This window comes from Mixophyes fleayi, chromosome 8 (genome assembly GCF_038048845.1).
Source record: "Mixophyes fleayi isolate aMixFle1 chromosome 8, aMixFle1.hap1, whole genome shotgun sequence".
Classification (NCBI taxonomy): Eukaryota; Metazoa; Chordata; class Amphibia; order Anura; family Limnodynastidae; genus Mixophyes; species Mixophyes fleayi.
Window position 1 is genome coordinate 14643687 of NC_134409.1, and position 27174 is coordinate 14670860.

Sequence of the window (27174 nt, forward strand, 5' to 3'; positions counted from 1 at the left end):
GACCGGGAGCTGCAGCATTGCGGAGGAGAAGGTAACTTAATTGGGTATTCATTTGATAGGGGAGGGGCAGATAGAAGATTAGGGGGCATTAACTGTGATTGGGGGAGGTAAGAGGGGCAAATTTACTGCAATTGTGGGGGGGGGGGGAGGGAAACATTCACTTTGGGGGGAGGGGAGAGGGGGACATTCACTTTGGGTGGATGGGAGAGGGGGACATTTGCTGTGATTGCAGGGATGGGAGAGGGAGACATTTACTTTGGGGGAAGAATAGAGGGGGATATTTACTTTGGGGGAGGTGAGAGGGGGACATTTTATGTGATTGGGGGGGAGAGGGGAACATTCACTTTGTGGGGAGGGGAGAGGGGTACATTTACTGACTGTGATTGGGTGGGGGGAGAGGGGAATGTTTATTTTGGGGGAGGGAAGAGGGGAACATTTGCTGTGATTGCAGGGATGAGAGAGGGGGACATTTACTGTGATTGGGTGGTAGAGGAGAACATTTACTGTGATGAGGGATTGGGGGGAGGCATGTACTGTGATGAGGGATAGGGGGCGCATGTATGGCGAAGAGGGAGGGGGGCGCATGTATGGGGAGGGGGGCCTTGCCAGATTAATTAGTACTGGGCCCCATAGTTTCTGATGGCAGCCCTGCTTACAAGGTCACGTTAATGGTGGAAAAAGGTCTGACATCATTTATCTTGATTTCAGGATTTACATCAAATACACCTGCAGTTTCAATAAAGGTGTTTATACTTTTTATATCCACTGTAATGGTGCTCTGTGCTGCAGGGTCTTTGAGATGAGTTAATCAGTGTTCTGTTAAAGTGAGAATATATATTTCTGCAGAGAAGCTGATCATTTTAAATATTATTTCCAACCATAAGGAAGCAGAAAACAAATGGCATTAAGGAAAGTAAGGCAAAAAAAGGAGTAAATGTTCTCCGGGAAAAACCATGGTACAATGCAAGGGGTGCAAATTAGTTTATTATTTTGCACATAAGTTAAACAGTGGCTGTTTTCTCATGTAGCTTACAAATACTTGATAGCTTTATTTGTACACTGAAATTTAAAGTTGATCTAGGATATGCTCTCCCCCAACTATAAATCTGTCCCCACATTTTATATTTACCTCCCCCTCCAACGCAACATGGTTTTGCCCAGGTGCAAAGTTATTTCTTTTTTATGATTTGCTCTTTTTAATGACTCAGGCCCAACATTTGCAAATCATCATGAGATCCTTTGTAGGATATGAATATACAAAATTGGACAGTTCCTCCTTTAAACAATCTTTAGTTCTACGACACTTGTCTATTATTGGAATCGTTCAGAAATTCAATTGTATTTGGCCAGTTTGAGGGGCATTGAACTTGTTTGCAGTGCGATAAGGTTTTTCAGGATGGTTCATTTTGAGGGTGACTGCTGTGTCCAAAGTTTGAGTTCTCCGCTTAAAGTTGAAACAAAAGACATTAAAATAAAATAAAATGTTGCCAGTTTGAGCATAAAAGGTCACATCCTATAATATTTTTAAAATTTGTTTATTTCGAACATCCAACTTGTGAAACAAATTTAAGCATCTCTGCTATTTAGATACATTCTGCGAGAGATTGTCTTTATAAATTGTCTTTTTTTTACATTCTTGACCCTTTGAATTCCTAAATCTCCATAGTACCATGTTGGAGCTTGTAATCTCTTTATGAATCCACGTAGTAAAGGTTGTGTAAGGTATTGTAAATGTAAAGGGTGCAAATGTTTTTTCCCTTTATATTCCAAGGTTAAATGGTTACATATAAACAGGAGGTTGTAGAAGAAATAATTATTGACAGAACTATTTGTTGTTTTTAATAGTTATCACAATTTACTGATTCATTTGGCTGACTAGAGAGAATGTTCATCGGAATTTTGCTTTTCAAACTGACACAATCACTTTGTAAAACACCTTTGCCCAGAACAAGATCACCTGTTATCTTTGTGCAAAAGTACTTAAAGCATAGTTGCCAACATTACCAATTTGTGTCCCGGGAGGTCCGGTGGCTCAGTGGTTAGCACTTCTGCCTCACAACACAGGGGTCATGAGTTCAATTCCCGACCATGGCCTTATCTGTGAGGAGTTTGTATGTTCTCCCCGTATTTGCGTGGGTTTCCTCCGGGTGCTTCGGTTTCCTCCCACACTCCAAACACATACTAGTAGATTAATTGGCTGCTATCAAAATTGACCCTAGTCTCTCTCTCTGTCTGCGTGTGTGTTAGGGAATTTAGACTGTAAGCTCCAATGGGGCAGGGATTGATGTGTGTGTGAGTTCTCTGTACAGCGCTGCGGAATCAGTGGCGCTATATAAATAAATGTGGATGTGTGGGGCTCGAAGAATCCTGTTGTTACCCCCACCCCCATAGCCTGCTTCACCTTTTTGTCTACTAAAAATAGGGGACGGGGCCACAATGACACGTACCTGGCACCACTAACCCTTGCCCCCTCAGTTTAATTTGCAGAGGCGGCCGGGAATTAGGAGAATTGCCTGCTCTCCAGGGAGTCCGGGAGACCGACCCGGATTTCGGGAGTCTCCCGGACATTCCGGGAGAGTAAGCAAGTATGACTTAAAGAATTACATATTTGGCTTCTAAATGCCACATACAGCATTGTACTTGCTTCCTCCCTATGTGACAGCTCCAAAGGTAAAGGATGTGTGAGTATCAGGCTTTCTTATCATACTAATAGATGCACATATAGACCGCTAAAGCAGAAGCACCTCTATTTAAAAGTATTTAAAAAAATATCTGCAAACACTTTTAAAATAAATAAATAAAATAAGTTTGAGATATTATTATTATCATTATCATTATTATTATTATTATGATTCTTATTATTACATTTAAATATGGTATTGAATCATAGTTGCCTGTTCCCCCAGAATATCCTGGAGACTCCTGGACTGGGGGAAAGACCTCCTAGACTCCACAGAGCAGGCAATTCTCCTGCTAGGGCACATAGACACCTGCAGTGTGGGTGTGGCCATGCCTTTATTATGCAAATTGCATCATGAAGCCCCACCCAGCCCAGTTAACACTGAGTGGACAAGGATGTGATAACGCTATTAGAATCATATGCCTCGCGACCTTGATTATGCGCGACCTTGATTATGCAAATGACAACATCAAGCCCCACCTACCTCTTCTTTTTGTACCCCACCTCCACATGTCCCTGATGGGTGGGCATGGAAAGTATGGTATTTAATACAAAAAGGAATGCTTAGTTTGCAAATTCCTAACATAATTATCATTTCAGTGTATGTTTATAGCTATTTGTCTGATTCTAAATGTCCCACACAAGACTATTTATACATATATACATTTTCTTTGCGACTACATTGTAAGTTAACAAGATACATCACATATATTGGGGTAAATGTATTAATGTCCGGATTCTTCAACTCCGGCGTGTTCAGCGTCTTCGGCGATTAAATTTAAAGCGGCGCTGCATTGTAAAGGGAAACTTTTACCCCATTGTGTCATAGCGCTAGCTCTGTTTACCTGAAGGTCTCCATGTTAGTGTGTTAAAATGTTATTGCTTAAAGGAGGGATCCAATTATAACAGTTACATTAGACTTAAAACTGCTATGTCAGTATATGTCAGTAACTATCACGTTATATTATATTGCTGTGATGAGTTGCAGAACAAGTCTGAGTCATTCATCAGAACAAAGTGCCCCTTCATTAGAACACTGTGCCCATTCATCAGAACACTATGCCCATTCATCAGAACACTGTGCCATTTCATCAGAACACTATGCCCCTTCATCAGAACACTGTGCCATTTCATCAGAACACTGTGCCCCTTCATCAGAACACTGTGCCCCTTCATTAGAACACTGAGCCCCTTTATCAGAACACTGTGCCATTTCATCAGAACACTGTGCCCCTTCATCAGAACACTGTGCCCCTTCATTAGAACACTGAGCCCCTTTATCAGAACACTGTGCCATTTCATCAGAACACTGTGCCCCTTCATTAGAACACTGTGCCCCTTCATCAGAACACTGTGTCCATTCATTAGAACACTGTGCCCCTTCATTAGAACACTGTGCCCATTCATTAGAACACTGTGCCCCTTCATTAGAACACTGTGCCCCTTCATTAGAACACTGTGCCCCTTCGTCAGAACACTGTGCCATTTCATCAGAACACTGTGCCCCTTCATCAGAACACTGTGTCCCTTTATCAGAACACTGTTCCCCTTTATCAGAACACTGTGCCCCTTTATCAGAACACTGTGCCCCTTTATCAGAACAATGTGCCCCTTCACAATCACACTGTGCCTCTTCATATTAACATTGTGCCCTTTCATCAGAATACTGCGCCCCTTCATAATACCAGGGTATCCCTTCATAATCACACTGTGCCCCTTCATAATCACACTGTGCCCCTTCACAATCACGCTGTGCCTCTTCATAATAACATTGTGCCTTTTCATCAGTTCCCCTAAAATCTCACAAGCCACTGGTTGCCTATGTACTAAACTAATAAAGCAGGTTGAAAAGGTTATACATTTTGGTTTTTACTAAATCTGAAATGTTGGGTGCATTGTGCATAGAATTTAAACAGCATTTGAGGGTATAATAAATGGATTTGTGTCAGAAGTATTGCCTGCTTAGTCTGCATTTTTGGGGGGGAAATGGCGTAGTTTCTGATCACTGATTATGTCTTCCTGCAGATCCTGTTTTGCACATTGAATACCCACAAAATCGACATGGATAAACTCCTCGGAGGGCAGATCGGACTTGAAGATTTCATCTTTGCTCATGTAAAAGGCACAAAGAAAGAAGTGGAAGTATTAAAATCAGACGATGCTTTGGGGCTGACCATCACTGACAATGGAGCCGGAATTGCTTTTATAAAGGTAAGCAGAGCCTCAGAGTATAATGGTGCAATATCTAATATATATAAGCCTAGCGGCGTGTGTTAGTGTGTGTGTGTGTGTAAAAAACTATTTTCTCAGAAAGGGCTCATCCAATTGACCTGAAATGTGGTATACTGACATTATTTGACAAAAAAAATTATAATAGTGAAGTCAGTTAACTTCCATCATCCCCCATTCCCCTGTGGGAGGGGTAGTAAAGGCTAAATTTACCAGTTGAGGGCTTGAACTCTTGACCGTGTGGGTATTTATTTACCAGAGCCTGTGTTTGGTCATGGACAATTGTATGTCGCATTTTCACGAGTACGGAGAAGCAGTGATGTGAAAGTGCAGGTTATGAATACTGCCCTTCAAGGAAGACTGATTGAGCACAGCAATAAGGTGTTTAGCAGAAACGTTGTGTATCGAGAGGTTTTAGAACAGTAAGACGATGGAGATTAAGGATGTGGCGATGAAGATGAAGGATGAGGTGATGGAGAAGAATGATGAGGTGGTGACATGTGGACAAAACCACGTTAAAAAAGGGCGCTTGCGTCGGGAAGTAACGCTCTTCCCCTGAGGAGGCCTGGGCTAGGCCCAAATGCATGACAAGAACCTTTTTAACACCTTAAGTAGCTTGATTTGACTAGAATGCATGAGTATCATGCACGGGTTAACTTGTGTATATATATATATATATATATATATATATATATATATATATAAATAATATTTATATTGCACCGTCATAATGTATATATATATATATATATATATATGTACATGGGGTTAATAATATGATTTGGTAGAGGAGCAATTACGTTTATCTATCTAATATTTACTGGATGCTCAGATATCAGGTATATTCTATGCTGTGCACTTTGCATACCTATATATACAGTATGTACGAATAGGGAACGTTAGTACATGTGAAATGAAATCGTACGGTGCCAGAGAGCCGGTCAGGTCACTGACCCTGAGCCACTCTAATGACGAGAAAACATATAAGGTAACCGGTAAACACTGTTCAGTCACTGTACCTACAATAAGGACATCTTGCCAAAGTGTGAGCTCACCAGAGTAGACATAAAGACATTTGCTAGCAGTTAGCAAATTGGAGTCATTAAAAAACAAAACAAAATACAGGTCAATATAAAATCCAGGGTAGATTTATCAAACCTTCTAAAAAGGATAAGTGGAGGTGTTTCCCATAGCAACCAATCAGATTATAGATATCATTTATCTGGGATGTACTAGATAAATGATAGCTAGAATCTGATTGGGTTAGAAGGTTTGATAAACCTCTCACAGTAACTTTGCTGATACTAATGTTAACCTCACAAATGTACAATTACAATGTTTTTATTGCAGTATTTAATTCCTCTCCTCTGGATTCTGCTACTACTTTAGGTGAAAATAAATAATAATGGCTCAAGTTAAAATTGCTGGTTGTCAATATTTTTTAAGCTTTAAATCATACTTGCCAACCTTATGTTGGCCGGGTCCGGGAGATCCTGGAGGGCACGAGAGGTGTACGGGCGGAGGGGGTGGGGCTTCACGAATTGCGTCATTTTGGCCCCGACCCCGGTGACGTAATATCTGTTTTGGGTCTTTTTACAGTGGTAAAAATACCCCAAACAATCATTACATCACTGGAGGGCGGGGCCAAAATTTTGCGAATAGCGAAGCCCCGCCTCCTCTGGCCGTACACGCCGGCTCTAATTTAGTGAAGTGGGCAGATGCGGGAGAATAGCCAGCTCTTCCGGGATTCCAGGAGACCTACCCGATATTCGGGAGTCTCCCGGACATTCCTGGAGAGTTGGCATGTTTGTTTTAAATATATTTAACACTGGAACGTATCTAAACGTGCATTTACAAGAAATAGAGTAGGACGCTCTCTTGCACTCTCTGTTTGTTGACGATACAGTTTGGTCTCTGCGGTGGAAAGGACGGGTTGACGGGGTCATGTATTCAGTCCTGCAGACAGGTCTGTTAACACCGCAGCCAACAGATACTGAGAGATCTGTCATAAGAGATTAATATTAAAGCAGGGCCGAGGTTCATGTGTGGATAGACGGATCTCGGCTCCCTTTGTGAATGCGGATTTCTCTTTCTTATGACCCTGTTAATGCTTCTTTCATTTATTAATGAGGTTGTAATACAACAATTTTTCACAGTTGCAGACATGTGTAGCTACCAGGCATACAGCTAACATGCAGACTATGAGAATCTCCCAATCAGTATACTGTGAATCACCCCTATGCTAAAGGAGAACCATCAATTATTAACTTCTAAAGTCCATGGGATAAGAATGGTGTGTAAAAGTCGCCAACGCTCTGCTGATTCCATAGTTGAAGAGTTCTGAACTTGCACTGCCATTAATGTAAGCACAAAAACTGTGCGGCAGGAGTATAATGGAATGGGTTTCCATGGCCGAGCATCTGCATGCAAGCCTAACATCACCAAGACCAATGCCAAGTGTCGGATGGAGTGGTGTAAAGCTCACCGACACTGGACGTGTTCTGTCGAGTGACAAATCACACTTCTCTGTTTGGCAGTCAGATGGGCGAGTCTGGGATTGGTGACTTCCGGGAGAACGCAATCTGCCTGACTGCATTATGCCAACTGTGAAATTTGATGGAGGAGGGATAATAGTATGGGGCTGTTTTTCAGGGTATTGTCTAGGCCCCTTATCTCCAGTGAAGGGCAATCTTAATGCTTCAGCATACCAAGTAATTTTGGACAATGTTATGCTTCCAACTTTGTGGCATCAGTTTAAGGAAGGCCCTTTTCTATTCATACATGACTGTGCCCCAGTGCACAAAGCAAGGACTACAAAGACATGGTTTGATGAGTTCGGTGTGGAAGAACTTGACTGGCCCACAGAGAGCCCTGACCTCAACCCCATAGAACACCTTTGGGATGAACTGGAACGGAGATTACGAGCCAGAACTTCTCGTCCAACATCAGTGTCTGACCTCATAAATGTTCTACAGAATGAATGGGCACAAATTCCCACAGAAACACTCCAACATCTTGTGGAAAGCCTTCCAAGAAGAGTGGAAGCTGTCATCGCTGCAAAAGGGGAACCAACTCCATATTAAAGTATATGTATATGAATACAATGTCATTGCAGTCCCTGTTGGTGTAATGGTCAAGCGTCCGAATACATTTGTCCATATAGTGTATATATGTATATAGATAGATAGATCTAATAGTGAATACCTATTAATCCCAGTTGGAGCATATCTGAATACACAGGAAGAAGTTTTAATGAGTGACACATTTGGGTCATTGGCAATACATGTTTAGGTAATGTAGAATGGCCAGTGGTGATAAAATAATGGGCGAGGGGGGTCAGTCTCCCTTTTTGGCCTTTAATCCAGGCACTGCTATACTATGCATCCATAATTGCCAGCTATCGCTAATTAACATAACAATTTTTTACCCTTGAAATATCTCTATTGAGCAATTGCACAATAAAATTCCTCTGTTTCTGCCTCTTCTACGTAATTCTTACATTCTATTCTTAGTTAATATTTATTGAAGACGAAAGTTTAAAATGCAAAAAAAAATTTAGAATCAAAATTGAGATCCCCCGCCATGACGGCTATATTAGCGCTCCAACTTCGTCCGAGACAGCGTCAGGCGCTCAGCTGTAATGTGTCCCCCGGATCTTAAAACGTTGACAGCTGTCTGGATGTCAGATAAATACCTGAGGATGTCACATGTTCCACAGCAGAGAACATATGTGACAATTATGTAAGAGTTTCATTTTCACAACTTCCTTTATTCTCACTGATACGGTAACACTTTGCTGGTATATTTAGAGTCAGGTGCTGATTAGCTGTTTATAAATACATTTAACAGAAGCCGCAGTGTGGACACCCCACTGCTGTACATTTAGACAAACACATGTTTTTCCTTTGCTCTTTGGATCCAACAGGACTTCACAGACATTTGCATGAGCTCTGTTTTCCTAGTTATCAGTGGTTGAATGTACATCCTGTAACTGGATATTCAGCCTACAGTAATCAGGTCTAACGCCTTACAAGGGCATAAGTCCAACTCTGCAGACCACAGCTGTTTATTTCAAAGTTAAATTCGCCCTTTGGCGTCGCTTGAAAATTCCAAGTTTGCTGCTGAAGTTATCGTACAACTATTTTTTTTCTCATGCTCACCAGTGCAAAATGATTAGTATGTTTAATGGATAGCAGAATATATTTATTATTCATTATTTATTACCTATACAGATGGGCCTAGGGGAGAGGCTGGAAGCAGGCAATTAAAAATGACTAAGGGGTATATCTACTAAACTGCGGGTTTGAAAAAGTGGAGATGTTGCCTATAGCAACCAATCAGATTCTAGCTGTCATTCTGTAGAATGTACTAAATAAATGACAGCTAGAATCTGATTGGTTGCTATAGGCAGCATCTCCACTTTTTCAAACCTGCAGTTTAGTAAATCTAGCCCTAAGAGTTAAATCTTGCCTTGTTATTTTTTTTTTGTCGTTTGTAGGGGGTGTATATTGGCCTTGGTTCCCTAGGACACTTTGTATACATCAGTCACCTTATTATACTTTGATTAGGCTGAAACACATTTGTAATCATCATGATCATCAACATTTATTTATATAGCGCCACCAAATTTCGTAGCGATTTACAGTTGGGGACAAACCTAGTATTAGACAGTACTGGGTAATACAGCAATAGAGTTAAGAAGGCCCTGCTCACAGAGCTTACAGTCTATGGGTATTTATTCAGAGTTTTTATATAGCCCCTACATATTTTGCAGTGCAGAGAACATTTGAAACATTCATTCCCTGGCCCAATGGAGTTTATAGTCTATTTTCCCTACCACACACACAGAGATTATAGGGTTAATTTTTCCACAAGGTAATTAACCTACTAGTATGTTTTTGGACTGGAGGAAGGAAGCCGGCATACCTGGAGGAAACCCATGCAAACACAGGGATAAGATATAGGGATTCATGTAGAATTGGATGAAATTTTCGTCTAAAACGCAGATGGAATGTGCAAAAAAGACACATCTTATAATTGGCTATTTATAGAGCACCATTAATTCCGCAGTGCTGTACAGAGAACTCACATCAATCCCTGCCCCATTGGAACTTACAGTCTATATTCCCTAACATACACACACAGACTAAGGTTAATTTAATAGCAACCAATTAACGTACTAGTATGTTTTTGGAATGTAGGAGGAAACTGGAGCACCAGGAGGAAACCCACACAAACATGGGGAGAACATACAAACTCCACACAGATAAGGCCATGGTGGGGAATCAAACTCATGACCCCAGTGCTGTGAGGCAGACGTGCTAACCACTGAGCCACCATATGCTTTTACTCTCTTCATTTCATTATTGAATTGCATTCTAGAGACTTTCTTTTTTTCCCTTTTTGCAGCGTGTCAAAGAAGAAAGTGTCATTGACAAAGTGAAAATAATAAACGTTGGAGACCACATAGAGTCTATTAACGGGAAGAACATTGTGGGGTCACGGCATTACGAAGTTGCAAAGATGTTGAAAGAGTTGGAAAAAGGAAAGACGTTCTCTCTAAAATTGATAGAACCCTTAAAAGCTTTCGGTAAGTCGTGTATTTCATTTTGTCAGCAAACGTATTGGAAGTTGTATTAATCAAAGTAACTGAAGGTTTTATGTTCCAAAATATGTATTTCTGCTGTTTTTTTTATTTTCCTACCTGTCTAATTCAACACTAGTGTTCATCATCATCATCATCATCATCATCATCATCATCATCATCTATTTATTTATAGTGTTAATGACACGATTGTAGATATTCAAGTTTTACAGAAGTTACTTTGCCAATTGCTTCTCTGTAAAATTCACCAATGTTCACTTTAAATACGGCTGAAGAGTTTCTTTTTCTTCCAAAGCCGTCATACAAATCATAGTTACTGCTCCGAATTCAAGAAAGACTCTTTCAGTCCAGAGTAGCAGCAATTAAAGTTCATTCGGAGTCAAAGACAGCTGCAAATCCTCCGCTATATTTTGTACCATCTTTTGTGAATGTGGCTTTGGATGTTATGTAGAACTGCCCCTCTTCCTAATCTGGACCCCCCATGTTAGTAAATAAGGGGTATCCTCCCCCCCGTTACCTTAAACCAGAATCTGCTGCAACCCCCATAAAGCTCTGTAGGACGCACAGACTCGCTCTGTGCGGTGAGGCAGCGCGGTCGTGGCGCAGACACTTCTCCCATCAGGTAACGGGGGAGGGGAGACCTGGATTTGAGGTTTTAGAGACATATATATGGTTCCAGTGAGTGAGACTGTGGAGACACTTTCTGTTCTCTCCCAGAGAAGATGGTGCTGCTGTCTCCACTCTGACTGGGGATAGAGCCCACACTGGGGGATCCAGTTTATAGAGGCAAATGCCTTCATGTATGTGTTAGCAGGATTGGCATCATAAACTGCGGGGCCCAGTACAAATTAATTTGGCAGGGCCTCCCCCCACCTCCCTCATTACAGTACTTGTCCCCCCCCCCTCTTCACCGTACATGCCCCCCTACCTCTTGCCAATACATGCCCCCCTCCATCTTGACAATTCATGTCCCTCTCCCTCTTCACAATACAGCCCCCTCCCTCTTCACAATACAGCCCCCTCCCTCTTCAAAATACAACCCCTCCCTCTTCAAAATACAACCCCTTCCTCTGTACAATACAGCCCCCTCCCTCTTCAAAATACAGCCCCTCCCTCTGTACAATACAGCCCTCTCCCTCTGCACAATACATGCTCCTCCCTCTTCACCGTACATGCCCCCCTCCCTCTTCACAATACAGCCCCCTCCCTCTTCAAAATACAACCCCTTCCTCTGTACAATACAGCCCCCTCCCTCTTCAAAATACAGCCCCTCCCTCTGTACAATACAGCCCTCTCCCTCTGCACAATACAGCCCCTCCCTCTTCAAAATACAGCTCCTCCCTCTTCACCGTACATGCCCCCCTCCCTCTTCACATTACAGCCCCCTCCCTCTAAACAATACAATCCCCCAATTTACTTACCTTGTTCTTGGCGAGATGCGATGACTCCCAGACACTGACAGACTGAGAGTGCGCTGTGCAGTGATGACATCACCGTGCCACCTGCTCCCAGCCTATCAGTGACTGGGAGCTGCCGCAACGAGGAGGGTTACAGAGTGACAGCGGTCAGACTATGGGGTCCGGACATTCAATATTATAGTCAATGTTTTTACTGGGGGAGATGGGGGTGCTCTTGTATTGGATCCTTCATTAAAAAGGTATTTTCTTAAAGCTGACATTATTTTCTACTGACACTGAGAAAAGAGCATGACACCTCGATTCTGTTTACCTGAAGCTGTAAAGAGACATTTGTGTTGTTTACTAATGAAGCTCAAATAGGAAGTGACTGTCTAATTTGGCCAACAAATTCGGTGTTCAAGGGGAACACTATATCGCTGCCATTACAGTCCTATAAGACTGGTCTTTAGACTGCACCTATCATCTTGCCTGATTATCATCTGGTTGACTTTGAGCTGGTTACTGTAGACATTGTGCTTTGTCCCGATTGGGCCAGAATGTTGGGAGCTATATCATGTCTGCAAAGCAGAGCAATGCTGAACGGGTGCAATATGGCACTGATGTGCTACGGAACATGTTGGCGCTATATAAATAAATGATGATGATGATGATGGTGTGCATGACAATGAAAATAAATTTTGTGGAGAGGTCTTTAAGGGGTGGCCTAGCGCTAATAAAAGGGTAACGTGACAACGGTGAGACAGGCATGCTCCTGTGATGACGCAACCATCCACCCTTTTGGGTATTGTCCCGATTTGAACCCCTCCAATGTTGGGAGGTATGTAACCCTACTGTTTATATAGAGGGCCTGATTCAGCGAGAGTCGTCTGTCTTTTTGCCTGGTGTATCTTTGCGTTATTTTGCGCAGCGCATGTTTAGAAAGTGATTGCACACAACAGCGGCTGATCAGACCTGCGAATGTTTGGTACTTCTGATTACTTGCGCTTGAAGACGAGGGCAGGGTGTACTAATGTACAGTAAGGGTGTGCACGAGCCATTGTGTACAGATTCAGACTGGGATGTAGTGGCAGATACGGCTGTAAATATTTGTGGGTGGTCAGGGGCAGGTGTTAGTAGCGGATGATGAGGACAACAGACACCCAATTTCAATTACAGGTCCGCCAATGAGTTGCAGACATTTATTTAGACTTTAGTAGTCGCTCAGCCATAGTTTGGGATGTACCAGACGTGTTGTAGCAAACTGTAAGAAAAATGTATTATTTTTTGTACAGGTCGCGAAGTTGTCCCCACTGTATTAGTTATGTTATTCAAGTTTAAATAATGCTTAAGAGCAATCATCTTGGTAACATATAAAATGTATTGTTTTTGTACATGTCCACAAGTGTCTGCTCCTCATTCACACTTGGACGTGTTTATAACTATAAATATGGCATACATATAAATATGGCATACATATAAATATGACATACATACGGAGACACTTGCATGTAACTTTCTCAGTCTGCAGTTAAGCTTACATTCTGTTCCAGGCTGATTGAGGCTCAGCGTGATCATTGATGTGACTTATTTAATACCACGGTACAATGTGTACGAACGGGCTGCCACCCGCAGCAACCAGACGGATTTACACTTATTTTTGCAGTGCAGTTTAGAAAATGTAAAACAACCATCTGATTACAGCACATTTGTGAACTTTACAGTCTTTGCTCTGTTTCATCCTATGAGTGCAAAGGCTGCAATGCTGGGACTTGTAGTTCCACGGTATCTTTAGCGTCACAGGTTGCATGCGCCTGGTCTGGGTACTCCTTCGCCCCCAAAGGGATATCTCTTTTGCCTTTTGCTAGTCTGTGAGGGAAACAACATACATTTGGTGAGCAGAGCAAGCGGTAAGATGATCTCTGCAGAAAGATGAGAAGGGAAATGGATAGAAAAGATACCGCTGGGTGTATGTGCTGGATGAGCGGGAAGGAGTCAGGTTCTCAGGAGCCGGCAGCGGGAGAGACTTAAGATCAGAGTTCAGAACAACAGGAAAAGGTCTTAATAACGCTGCACATGAGCGATGTCCTCGGAGTACCACAGTCCAGGGCCGGATTTACCACTAGGCAACCTAGGCAATTGCCTAGGGCCCAGCAGTCCCCAGAGGGCCCTCCCAGGGCCGGCGGTGAGACCACCCTTTAAAAATGGGACGCTACTTATGGGCCAGTGCTGTATGCTTCCCCCCCCCCCCCCCCCCCCCCGGGCTAAAGTCTGCCAGCCAGCCCCTGAATAGGAGTATATGTTATGCTAAAAAACTATAGTGCTATGGATTTTTTCAGGGAGGGGGCCCCAAACCAGTATCTTGCCTAGGGCCCCATGAGGTCTAAATCCGGCTCTGCCACAGTCAAACGCCAGATAATGTCCTCGTACTGGCTGTAATCAATTCCTGAGTTACCAGCCACATACCTCCTAATATGTAGAATTTGTCAATAAGAATTAGAGATGGTCACTGACCCCCGTGTTTTGGTTTTGGATTCGGTTTTGGATCTGGATTACCGTCGTGTTTTGGTTTTGGTTTTGGTTTTGCAAAACCTCCATTGCGTGTTTTGGTTTTGGTTTTGGTTTTGTTTGGTTTTGTTTTGCTATTTTTTGGGAAAATCCATGTTTTTGGGCCTAAATTAACCCAATTTAGTGCTCCAACTGTTTTAGAGACAAGTAATCTAATTGTTGAGGTAATAAATCATCCCAAAAAACAGTTTAATTCTTCGTTGGTAGGCCTATTCTACACACAAAACAGATTGTCTTCCTCTCCATCTATGCATATTGGCAATGCAGCCATCGTCTTTGAATGTATATTACACCCTACACTTATAGTTAAATATGTAAAGAAATGGAAAAAGCCAGTTTGGTTTCTGTCTCTCAAGGCCCCCCTCCACTTGTATAAAATACCAAAAAATTCAGCCATTATAGACTGTACAATATTAATTGACATGGAGAAAGCCAGTTTGGTTTCTGTCTCTCAAGGCCCCCCTCCACTTGTATAAAATACCCAAAAATTCAGCCATTATAGACTGTACAATATTAATTGACATGGAGAAAGCCAGTTTGGTTTCTGTCTCTCTAGGCCCCCCTCCACTTGTATAAAATACTAAAAAATTCAGCCATTATAGACTGTACAATATTAATTGACATGGAGAAAGCCAGTTTGGTTTCTGTCTCTCTAGGCCCCCCTCCACTTGTATAAAATACTAAAAAATTCAGCCATTATAGACTGTACAATATTAATTGACATGGAGAAAGCCAGTTTGGTTTCTGTCTCTCTAGGCCCCCCTCCACTTGTATAAAATACTAAAAAATTCAGCCATTATAGACTGTACAATATTAATTGACATGGAGAAAGACAGTTTGGTTTCTGTCTCTCTAGGCCCCCCTCCACTTGTATAAAATACTAAAAAATTCAGCCATTATAGACTGTACAATATTAATTGACATGGAGAAAGCCAGTTTGGTTTCTGTCTCTCTAGGCCCCCCTCCACTTGTATAAAATACTAAAAAATTCAGCCATTATAGACTGTACAATATTAATTGACATGGAGAAAGACAGTTTGGTTTCTGTCTCTCTAGGCCCCCCTCCACTTGTATAAAATACTAAAAAATTCAGCCATTATAGACTGTACAATATTAATTGACATGGAGAAAGCCAGTTTGGTTTCTGTCTCTCTAGGCCCCCCTCCACTTGTATAAAATACTAAAAAATTCAGCCATTATAGACTGTACAATATTATGAAAAATGGACAAAGCCAGTTTAGGGTCACTCTGTCTATGACACCCTACCCTTAAGGATAAATTGCCCTAACAGCAGCCTTTCAAGATGGTATGTGATATGGAAATGCCACAAGTCCCTTTCCTCTTTGGGGGTAGATTGCACCCTACACTTACATAGAAAGTTTTAAAAAGATGTTATCGGCATCATCTTCAGCTTCATCCTCACCCTCATCAGTGTTATCGTCATCATCACAGACTATCAATTCATCGCCGCTTGAATCCGCCATTAGAGAACAGTCAGTGCTTGGATGTCTTGGATGGTGAAGGCCTTCCTCGTGGAAGATGTAGTTCATTTTTATAAACATCATTTTCTCCACATTTTTGGGAAGTAACCTTCTACGGCGATCACTGCTGTGCTGAACACTCGTTCAGAGTACACACTGGAGGGTGGGCAGCTTAGGTATTGCAAAGCAAGTTTGTACATGGGTTTCCAAATAGCTTGCTTTTCTTCCCAGTAAGGAAAGGGACTGTCTGACATTTCCATATCAACTACCTCTTGAAAGTAATCCTCCACCATCCTTTGCATGTTTATACTCATATTGGATGGACTTATGGGCAAAGTGACACTTTTTTTTGAAAAATCCTTCAAACCAGCCCAGATGTTAAATTGTTCTCGTCTGCCCCCTGTGTCTTCCCTGCTTCTTTTTTGGAAATTTAATTTTTTACGAGCAACAGCTTGAGAAAGTGAAGGAGGACACGTCGTCAAGCCGAGGCCCAGTTCAGCGGCCAACTTGCTGAGCAATAGCTCCTTGCAAAAGTTCACATCTCGCTCATTTACAAGTAAAGACTCAATGTAGGTTTTAAACCTTGGATCAAGCACAGTGGCCAAAACGTACTGATCCGAGTTCAAGATCTTAATAACTCGAGGATCATTGTGAAGCGAATTAAGTACTTGATCGACAAGGCCAACATACTTTGCTGAATTGCTTGCTTTCAGCTCCTCCTTCATTTTCTCAAGCTGCTTTTCCAATAGTCTAATTAAAGGAATGACTTGGCTCAAACTAGCAGAGTCTGCACTGACCTCACATGTCACAACTTCAAATGGTTTCAGCACCTTGCACAGCACTGAAAGGATTCCCCACTGTGCAAGAGTGAAATACATCCCCCCTCCTTTCCCAATGTCATGACTTGTGCAATATGCTTGGATGGCTTTGCGCTGTTCCTCCATCCTCTGAAGCATGTACAGGGTGGAATTCCACCGAGTTACCACCTCTTGCTTAAGTTGGTGGCAGGGCAAGTTAAACTGCTCTTGGAGCTGCTGTAATCTCCTACATGCTGTGGCTGAATGCCTGAAATGGCCTGAAATTTTACGGGCCACCGAAAGCATCTCCTGCACCTCACGGTTGTTTCGTAGGAAGCTCTGCACCACCAAGTTGATGGTGTGAGCAAAACAGGGAATATGTTGGAAATCACCCAGCTGTAATGCTCGCACTATATTGTTGGCGTTATCTGAAATGACATACCCTGGGGAGAGTCCGAGTGGTATAAGCCATGCATCAATCACATCTCTCAGTTTGCGTAACAAATTGTCAGCCGTATGCCTGTTAGTGAAGCCGGTGATACAAAGAGTGGCCTGCCTGTGACAAATGTTACGTAGTGGTGTACATGCTGCTGCTGTTCCTGCTGGTGAAGGTGAATGACCAACCCAGTGGGCTGTCACAGTCATATAGTCTTTGGTTTGGCCACTTCCACTTGTCCACATATCTGTGGTTAAGTGAACAGTGGGCAGAATGGCATTTTTCAGCGCAATCTCTACATTTTTACACACTTTTTGGTATAGTTGTGGAATAGCTTTACGGGAGAAATGGTGTCGCGATGGAATTCTGTAACGCGGACACAAAACCTCAATTAACTGTGAAAAACCAGCTGCGTTTATGGTGGAGATTGGACGCAGATCTAACACTAACATTGCAGCCATGGCGTCTGTGATTCGCTTGGCGACTGGGTGACTGCTGTCATATTTGCTTCCCCTCGCAAAGGATTGTTTCACAGTTAATTGCTGAAATGTAGGACTGCTCATTTTATTCACCTGCCTCTGGGATGACGATTCACCCCCAGCAGCAGCAACAGCAGCAGCAGGACTAACGCTTTCTTCAGAGGAATCAATAATAGTGCCGGAGTCATCCAGCCTTAAGTGGGATGCCGGGCTAACTCCGAGCGCTACTGAGGATATTGATGAGGATGGTGTGGTGGGTGTATTTTGTGGCCGTCGGTATGTCGGTGAGCGGAGGGTCTTAGCTGATGAGGGAGTGCTTGTATTCTTTTGGGAAGAACTTTCAGCTTTTCCCAACACTTTGCCATGAACTCTCGTTAAATGGCGTAACATAGACGAGGTTCCAAGATGGTTAAGGTCCCTCCCTCGACTGACTGTGGCTTCACATACACTACAAATGGCTATACAATTGTTGTCTGGATTTGGGTAGAAATAATTCCACACATAAGAAGTGGATTTTTTTGTTTTATGCCCAGGCATGACAATGGCCTTTTTCTTGTCACGTGCCAGAACTGCTGCCACTGGTGCAGGACTTACACAAACAACCTCATCCTCATCAACATCCTCATTAGCGCCCTCGTCGCCTACACAAATCTCCCCCTCATCCTCTTCTAATTCCAAAGTGGCATCCTCAATTTGGGTATCACCGGCTACACTCGGGCTATTAAGGCACACATCAGCAGAATGCTCACGATTAGACATCCCACTGTTGGATGGACTCTCCACAGGGATTGTTGTCATTTGTGAATCAGAGCAAATATTCTCCTGTAATGCCTCACTGGTATCTTGCAGCTCAGCTTTGACGCGTAACAGTAGTTGTGCACCAATTGTAGGCTGGGTAACTTTTTGGGATCTGCCACTAATAGCCAAAGGTGAAGGCCTCATTCTCTCTTTGCCACTGCGTGTGTAGAATGGCATGCTTGCAATTTTTTTTTTATCGTCACTTAACTTTTGCTCAGTTACACTTCGTTTTCGCTTCAATACAGTAAATTTTTTTTTGGTTTTTGTTTTTTGCACTAATTTGAAAACACTCTGTTGTTTGACATCGCCTTGGCCAGATGACGTACTGGGAACACTAACATCAGGACTGGTGACAGAACCTGGTTGCTCATTTAGATCATATGTGGACTGCTTTGAATCCATTGCGTAGATACTGCTGACAGATATGACTTTTGACAGCCAGAAATATTAATGCACAATTAGAGAGGACACCCCAAAAACACTGAGGAGTGCTAACATTTATTGAGTAGATACTGCTGACAGATATGACTTTTGACAGCCAGAAATATTAATGCACAATTAGGGAGGACACCCCAAAAACACAGAGGAGTGCTAAAATTTATTGAGTAGATACTGCTGACAGATATGACTTTTGACAGCCAGAAATATTAATGCACAATTAGAGAGGACACCCCAAAAACACTGAGGAGTGCTTAAAATTATTGAGTAGATACTGCTGACAGATATGACTTTTGACAGCCAGAAATATTAATGCACAATTAGGGAGGACACCCCAAAAACACAGAGGAGTGCTAAAATTTATTGAGTAGATACTGCTGACAGATATGACTTTTGACAGCCAGAAATATTAATGCACAATTAGAGAGGACACCCCAAAAACACTGAGGAGTGCTTAAAATTATTGAGTAGATACTGCTGACAGATATGACTTTTGACAGCCAGAAATATTAATGCACAATTAGGGAGGACACCCCAAAAACACAGAGGAGTGCTAAAATTTATTGAGTAGATACTGCTGACAGATATGACTTTTGACAGCCAGAAATATTAATGCACAATTAGAGAGGACACCCCAAAAACACTGAGGAGTGCTTAAAATTATTGAGTAGATACTGCTGACAGATATGACTTTTGACAGCCAGAAATATTAATGCACAATTAGAGAGGACACCCCAAAAACACTGAGGAGTGCTAACATTTATTGAGTAGATACTGCTGACAGATATGACTTTTGACAGCCAGAAATATTAATGCACAATTAGGGAGGACACCCCAAAAACACAGAGGAGTGCTAAAATTTATTGAGTAGATACTGCTGACAGATATGACTTTTGACAGCCAGAAATATTAATGCACAATTAGAGAGGACACCCCAAAAACACTGAGGAGTGCTTAAAATTATTGAGTAGATACTGCTGACAGATATGACTTTTGACAGCCAGAAATATTAATGCACAATTAGGGAGGACACCCCAAAAACACAGAGGAGTGCTAAAATTTATTGAGTAGATACTGCTGACAGATATGACTTTTGACAGCCAGAAATATTAATGCACAATTAGAGAGGACACCCCAAAAACACTGAGGAGTGCTTAAAATTATTGAGTAGATACTGCTGACAGATATGACTTTTGACAGCCAGAAATATTAATGCACAATTAGAGAGGACACCCCAAAAACACTGAGGAGTGCTTAAAATTATTGAGTAGATACTGCTGACAGATATGACTTTTGACAGCCAGAAATATTAATGCACAATTAGAGAGGACACCCCAAAAACACTGAGGAGTGCTAACATTTATTGAGTAGATACTGCTGACAGATATGACTTTTGACAGCCAGAAATATTAATGCACAATTATGGGGGACAACCCAAAAGCGCTGGGGAGTGCCAAATATGAAGAAAAAATAATAAACCTCTATCCTCCTCTCTGCACTAGCGATTTTGGTTAGAGCAATTGCAAGAACAATATTGTATTCTTTCTCTGTCCCTGCTCTAATTAGCCTATGACTACACCCTGCTCTCTCCCTCTGTCAAATGGCGATGGATTGCTGTGGAGGCGTGTATTTATAAAGTTGAAGTATCGCGAGAACCGAGTCCCGAGATCCGACGACGTCACAATGACGTTCGGCCTCGATTTGGATTCGGAATTGGCGGGAGAGTACCGAGCTGCTCAGCTCGGTACTCGGATACCCAAAGTTCGGGTGGGTTCGGTTCTCGGAGAACCGGACCCGCCCATCTCTAATAAGAATAGTGAGAGTGCACCTCATTCATACACGTCGGCCCACATTCATACACGTCAGCCAAGGACAGTCACATAGAGGCTGATTGAAATTAAACGATTGAGGATGATGGAGCAGGAATGGAGGACCGTAGAGCATGTTCTCCTCCCCACTCCATCATCTGCTTCTGTGAAGTGCTGCGTGTCTCTTTATATATATCAGTGATCCTTATGTGAGTATCCTTCTCTCCTTTGTTCTCCAGTCAAAAAGGACAGACACAAAATATATATATAAAGGCAGCTATTTGCACATGACCCTAATAAAAAAATATTTTTCCTGGAAAAACAGTATTAAGTTCACATAGGTTGTCTAGGAAATAAAAATGTTATCCGTGATGTAATAGATGTATAAATGGGAACGGTGGGATGACCTCTGTTTATAAAGGGATTAAACTGAACGCCCTTACTGTACTCTACTCCATCCCTTTCCTCACCTCTTACGTCTTTCAAGTCATAAGCAGTCGCACGTGTCATTTGAATTCATTGGTGTAAGGTCCGTTTTTGAGTACGCACAGAGCTATTTACTCTACGCAAATGGACTTACATAAGAAAATGAATCAGGCCCTTAGTGTTTAACAAATGTTCCTCCATAATAGAGCTGCAGTTGTCATCTCTGTAGCCTTTTCCTCCCAGTCCCTAAGTCTCGTCACTTTTAACTGTGCTGCAAAACCGTAACAAGTTGTATTATCACAAATTTTTAGCTCAGACATTCTGCAGTTGATCCCTTGAGTAAACGTAGATAATTGTAAATAATTGCCCAATAGGAACATTTTGCAAAGAACCTCCATGTACCCCCCAATGTCGAATAAACCCAAAGAAACACAGGGACTTTGATAGGAAAGGTCTCTAGAGATTCATTAGCTGCTTTTCTTTAAGCATAGTTGCCTACTCTCCCGGAATGTCCGAGAGAGACCTTCCGAGCTCCCGGGAGACCAGGGCAACCTCCCAGTTCTCGCCCAAGCAATAGATAAGTGGCGGGGTCGGGGCTAAGATGATGCAATAATTGGCCAAAATTGTGACACCCATTTAGGGGGCATGACCAAAATTATGCGATTCATCAAGCCCCGCCCTCTTAACACGCCCACCTCCCCCGGGATCTCCCTGAAGCCAATGAGGAAGTATGCTCTTGCATTGATTAAACTCTTATTTTAGCCTCCTAACTTACAATGTGGGGAGAGCGTGTCCTGACCCCTTAGTAAGTAGGGAGACATTGCAGGATGATCAGAGAATGTTCATTTCCTGCTCCCTCTGCTCCTCCCCGCTAGAATATGCGACATCACGGGTCATGCTTCTGTTTACTAAAGGTAAGCGCTTATGACATTAGGTCTAGCACAATTAAGGTACAGATCTGGCTTAGAACAGGCACAATGTGCTCGTCAGTAGAGTTTTAGAAGAACTGCCAGTGCAGTGTTTATAAATATAGAACATTTCCTGCCATTCATTGTCTGTTGCTCTGTTTTGCTATTGATTCTCTGTGTAATACTTTTTATAAATATCCCCCAAAATGCTAATGCTTACGCTAAAACTGTCACTGTGCATGCTTAGCGCAATGAGGCAGGTACTGAGTATATGGAAACCAATAAGTGCATTTTAGGCGTTTTAAGAATAAAACTATTCAACACAGCTACAGTTCCTGAATGGTAACTGTCACCTTAATCCATAACTCTCTGTCACCATGCTTGCTTAAAGTTTATTCTTTCCCTTTCTAATAATAAACCATTTGTGCAGAAGTATATATTATACTTGCATGTTCTATATAAAAATTTACTTTCTTGTGTTTTACCAATATTGTCCTCTAGATGGCGCTGTAACATTATAAAAAATCCATTTATTTCTGTGAGTTTGGATCTGCGCAAAACATTTACCTGCCAATTAGCCCCAGATTCTGTGTTTAATAGAAGGGATTTGTCTGATTTAGAAACTAAGCAAGTAACGTAAAGGGCATGTTTTGATAAATAGAATCTAGTAACAAGGGAACAATGTAACATTCTGCTTATACGCTAATGTTGTACATTTATGTATGCGGTATGAGTTTTCTGTTTAATTAGATCAGCGCTGGCATTTGCAAAGTACACGGAGGAAGTGGAATTTCTGTTCTGCGGTAATGTATACTCGGCTTGTAGCTCACAATGGTAGGAATGTTTCTGGGTAGCAAAGCAGGGCACGGATATCTTACATTACAAAGATGTCATTCACTTTGTAAAATGATTCTTCATCATTTTAATTCAGTTTTCCTAACCTACTTATTACATCATTTGTAAGTTAGCAAGATCCTTTTTAGTCAAGAAAATAACGAAGTACTAAGGCCATTTTAAACTTTTTCAATCATTCCTTTTAAAGCAGCAATCTGTTGACAAAATCAGGTGTGTTCGTTTATATTAGAAATCACTGTGGCAGGCTATAAGATAAATGATGATATTTACTATTTCTCTTGTTTTTTTGGCCATGAATGAGTTATGATTCTGGACTACCATAGCAACCACAGTCACATGACACAGGATATAGTGAGCAGAGAGGTTCAGAAGCAGACAGACTGTGTCTGTGTCTGGCAGCCATTTTTTGTTTTCCAGCCACACAGCTTTTGCTGCATACAGGAAAAGTAGATGTTATTTCCACAAATACTGTAGCAATGTTCCATTTGTTTGTAAAAAAAGTAAATATATATATTCAATATGTAAATACTGTTTGGTTCTTAAATGTAAAGTATCTCTGTATCTGTAGTGGAAAAGGGGCCGCCACATGTTGGCTTTCAAAGGAATTTTACTAGGAACAAATCCTGCCATTATTGGCCCCGCCCCTTTGTATGTATGAACCAATCCACATTGTGCATTTCTGCAAAGCCACTCTGCCTAGCTGTCTGCTTGTTTAGGTAGAGAAGCACCTAAATCTAGCATCATTAATCATTAATAGTAGTCTTAAAGGCTAAATGGTAAATACCGACATTCTTCATATAGCCTGCAACAGTGATTTATTTCATGGGATTGCTGCTTTAAATAAACATTTCAGTTATTTCATGTTTCACACATACTTCCCAACATTTGGGTAGATGGTATCGGGGCATGGTGCGTGACCACCTAACGACAGGGGCGTGAACAAGTCATGATGGGGGCGTGATCACAAGCAGGGGGCGTGTCTAGCACATTTAAAGCCCCAGTCTGCCCTTCCTCCCTCCAGAAACCTTCGTTCAACCCGTTCACTGCTGCTCTAGCAGAAAATATTTACCAACTTTCTCACCGAACGGGACAAAGCTGTTGGGACAGAGTCCTTCATTCGCGACCACCCTCCTGCCATCCAAAAGTTATGGCAGCCACAGCATCTCCAGTCGTCTGACATTGTACACTGTAATGCTCATGCTAAGCTGTTTAACACACACTTGTCTATTCTCCTGGAATGTCCAGGAGTCTCTCAGAGAACAGGCGCCCTCCCTACCCTGCCTCCCATTGCGCAGTGCCGCGAATTGCGCTATTCTACAGCAAGGGCTGTGGCTATGTTCGCGTCTGCACTTGACCTACCCTATGGGATCTCCTGAAGGGGAGTAAATAAAAATTTGGTAGTATGTTTTAGCACCTGCATATAAGGTCAGGGCACCTATTTGGTATTAGTTTTCATCTTCTGTATATCCATGTCCAGGCAGTTTTGAAGTGGGCGGAGCTGAATCAATCCATAGCCAATTAGATCATAGCAATGGCTGAAGACGCAGGAGACGATTGTGCGAATCTTAAGGGAGGTGGGGACCTGTCCACTCGTGTGAGCACAGGGCTGTGACAGAGAAGATAAATGAATAAAATGTTTAGCAAATCAACTTATTATAAATTGGAGGATATTAAAAGAAACGTTAAAATTGAGTCGGCACCATTTATTGGCTTACAAACATCCTCCTGTAACCTATACTTTATACATTGCTTTATCTTATCGGACTCTTTGTGTATTTTTCAGTAAGTTGTTATATAGACAGTACCTTGCTGCCCTTGGATGCTACACAGATCAGCTCCGTGGAGCTGATCTGTGTAGCATCCAAGAGCAGCTAATTGTAGCTAATGCAAAGTTCAAACCAGATTTGCGTCACATCCAAGGGCAGTGAAAATGAGCAGATCTATGTGGAAGGAAGGAAGTCGAAAGGGCAAAAGTATTTTTAAAAGAAAAAAAAAATTGCAAGAAAACATGCACAAACCCATAAATGAAAGCCATGTGAAGGTGGGAATCCAATTTACTATTATTTGATAGGTGAGTGGTTTTAATTTGTGCTTTCTGCAGAAAATATTTAATTCTGCTGCTGTCCAGGAAAATGAGAAGCATACTGGACACTTGTATTTCTGAGAAATGATAGAACGTCCTGGAGCTGCTTAATGTCGCACTAGTAGCGATCTGAAGTTCTCACAGAGAGTGACACATAAACGTGTCTTGTTCTTGGATACAGGTCATGACTTTAGCAGAACTTGTGAGCTAATAAAATTACTGGGAAATATAAACACTTGCTCTAATTCTGCTATAGGAAATTGTGTGTTTTTCCAGTCAGCAAATTGAATAATAGTGCTCAGAATAAGTAGACAATGTGATTTGTGTCAACAAGCAAATAAACCAAGGGGTAGATTAATCAAATCTTCTGAAAAGAAAAAGTGGAGGTGTTGCCCAAAGCAACCAATCAGATTCCAGCTATCATTTATCCAGTACATTCTAGAACATGATAGATAGAATCTGATTGGTTGCTAGGGGCAACACCTCCACTTTTCCTATTTAGAACGTTTGTTAAATCTACCCCCACATTAGCCCAAAGCAACCAATCAGATTCCAGCTATCATTTATCCAGTACATTCTAGAACATGATAGATCGAATCTGACTGGTTGCTAGGGGCAACACCTCCACTTTTCCTATTTAGACAGTTTGCTAAATCTACCCCCACATTAGCTGACAAACAGTATTTGCTGTTTGTCTTTTATCAGTCATTTTTTAAGATATGTGTAATGTTTCTGTTTTAAATCACACACATGGATCAAATTGACATAAATCTGGAGGGCTGTACTAGCAACTTTATACCAAAAACGTCTTTGGTCTTTTACCACCCATAATGAACTCATATATTTACAATTGATACATTAATCTACACTCAACTCTTAAACTTGTAATCAAGAAATTCCATCAATTATGGATTCCAAAACTTCCTGTTTCAATTGTGTGTTTTATTATTGTTCAATAAAGTTCTAAAATTTAAACAAAACAAAACAACGTAACCTGTATATAGAAAGAACACGAGAGAGCATGCAAACAAACCATTACATGTACTTGGTAAATAAATAAAAACAATCTGCATTTAAATAAAGAAAAATCTTGTTTTGAAAATAAAAAGAGAAAACATGTCCAGTTCTTTGTGAATTTTTAATACTTTTTGACAAACAAATAGGATATGTTGACTCTATTGAGATTGTTTTTTTTCTTCATGGGTGGTTTCAAAATGGCAAAAATCTGTGTGGAAGGGGCATGTTACTAACTTCCTTATAATTATTTACAGCCCTTTCCTGTGGAGACCTTTGAAAGAATTGGTTCTGCCCCCTCGGGCAGTAGTAACAGTTTTGAATAATACAAATGTTGTCTTTTTGCCAAATACTTCTCAGATTCCGATGCTTCCTGTAAGGTTCGGGGTATGTAAGACAGACCCAGATTAAGCAGGAGCTCCCTCTTCATTATGTGATGATACAATTAGGAGATATATCTTATTTATTGACCGTTTAGTGCTATCCTGTTCCAGTTATTGTCACAAAGCACTTTGTGGTTTTGCAATGAACATCCCACGTGAGCTGTGTTTACATCACTTGTTCATTAATCCTTTTTCTTAACATGACTTTAAAGTAATTAATGTCATCGGGTCCAGCAGACTCATATGTTATAGACCTTACATTCCCGTTACTAGCTTGCAAATGGATTTGTACCATATGTTTCTAAATGATATGTTTTGGATGGATTTAAATGGTCGCCTGGTAATGGTTATTTATGTAGATTATTTGCAAATGTTTCTGTTTTCTTACACATATGTGCTGGGAAAAAGCTCAAAACACATGAAAATAAACATGCGTGTTAGATGCGTTTTAGCACATTTGCCTACTGTACCGGAACGCCTGGGACGGTGGGACTTGTGATTTGCGCTAACATGGCCCCGCAGCTAGCGGGTCCGGATGAAGCATATCACGCGTTAACAGCCGATAGGTGTGGACGAGCCCTTAGTAAAAGTTGTATTTTGGGATCTCTTCTTTAATGATCTAATCACTGTAGGGACATTTGTGTCTGACTTGATTTTACTGCTAAAAATGTTCCTTGGGAATTGAATGCAGGATCCCATAGATCCTTCTTTGTATTTTCAACTATCAATTAGAAATATATTAGGTAACAGTTGAGAAGTGAAACTAGATTAGTGATTTGCCCGGGATTGGCA

General features: G+C 41.6%; 1 protein-coding gene across 1 annotated transcript in view; it reads left to right on the forward strand.

The window, feature by feature from the left end:
- GIPC2 (GIPC PDZ domain containing family member 2) overlaps nucleotides 1-27174 on the forward strand; it is a 74431-nt gene that overhangs the window by 20900 nt on the left and 26357 nt on the right. Inside the window, exons 2-3 of the mRNA XM_075181965.1 lie at nucleotides 4706-4891; nucleotides 10319-10499. Coding sequence (XP_075038066.1) covers nucleotides 4706-4891; nucleotides 10319-10499 — 367 coding nt within the window. The remainder of the gene's footprint in view (nucleotides 1-4705; nucleotides 4892-10318; nucleotides 10500-27174) is intronic.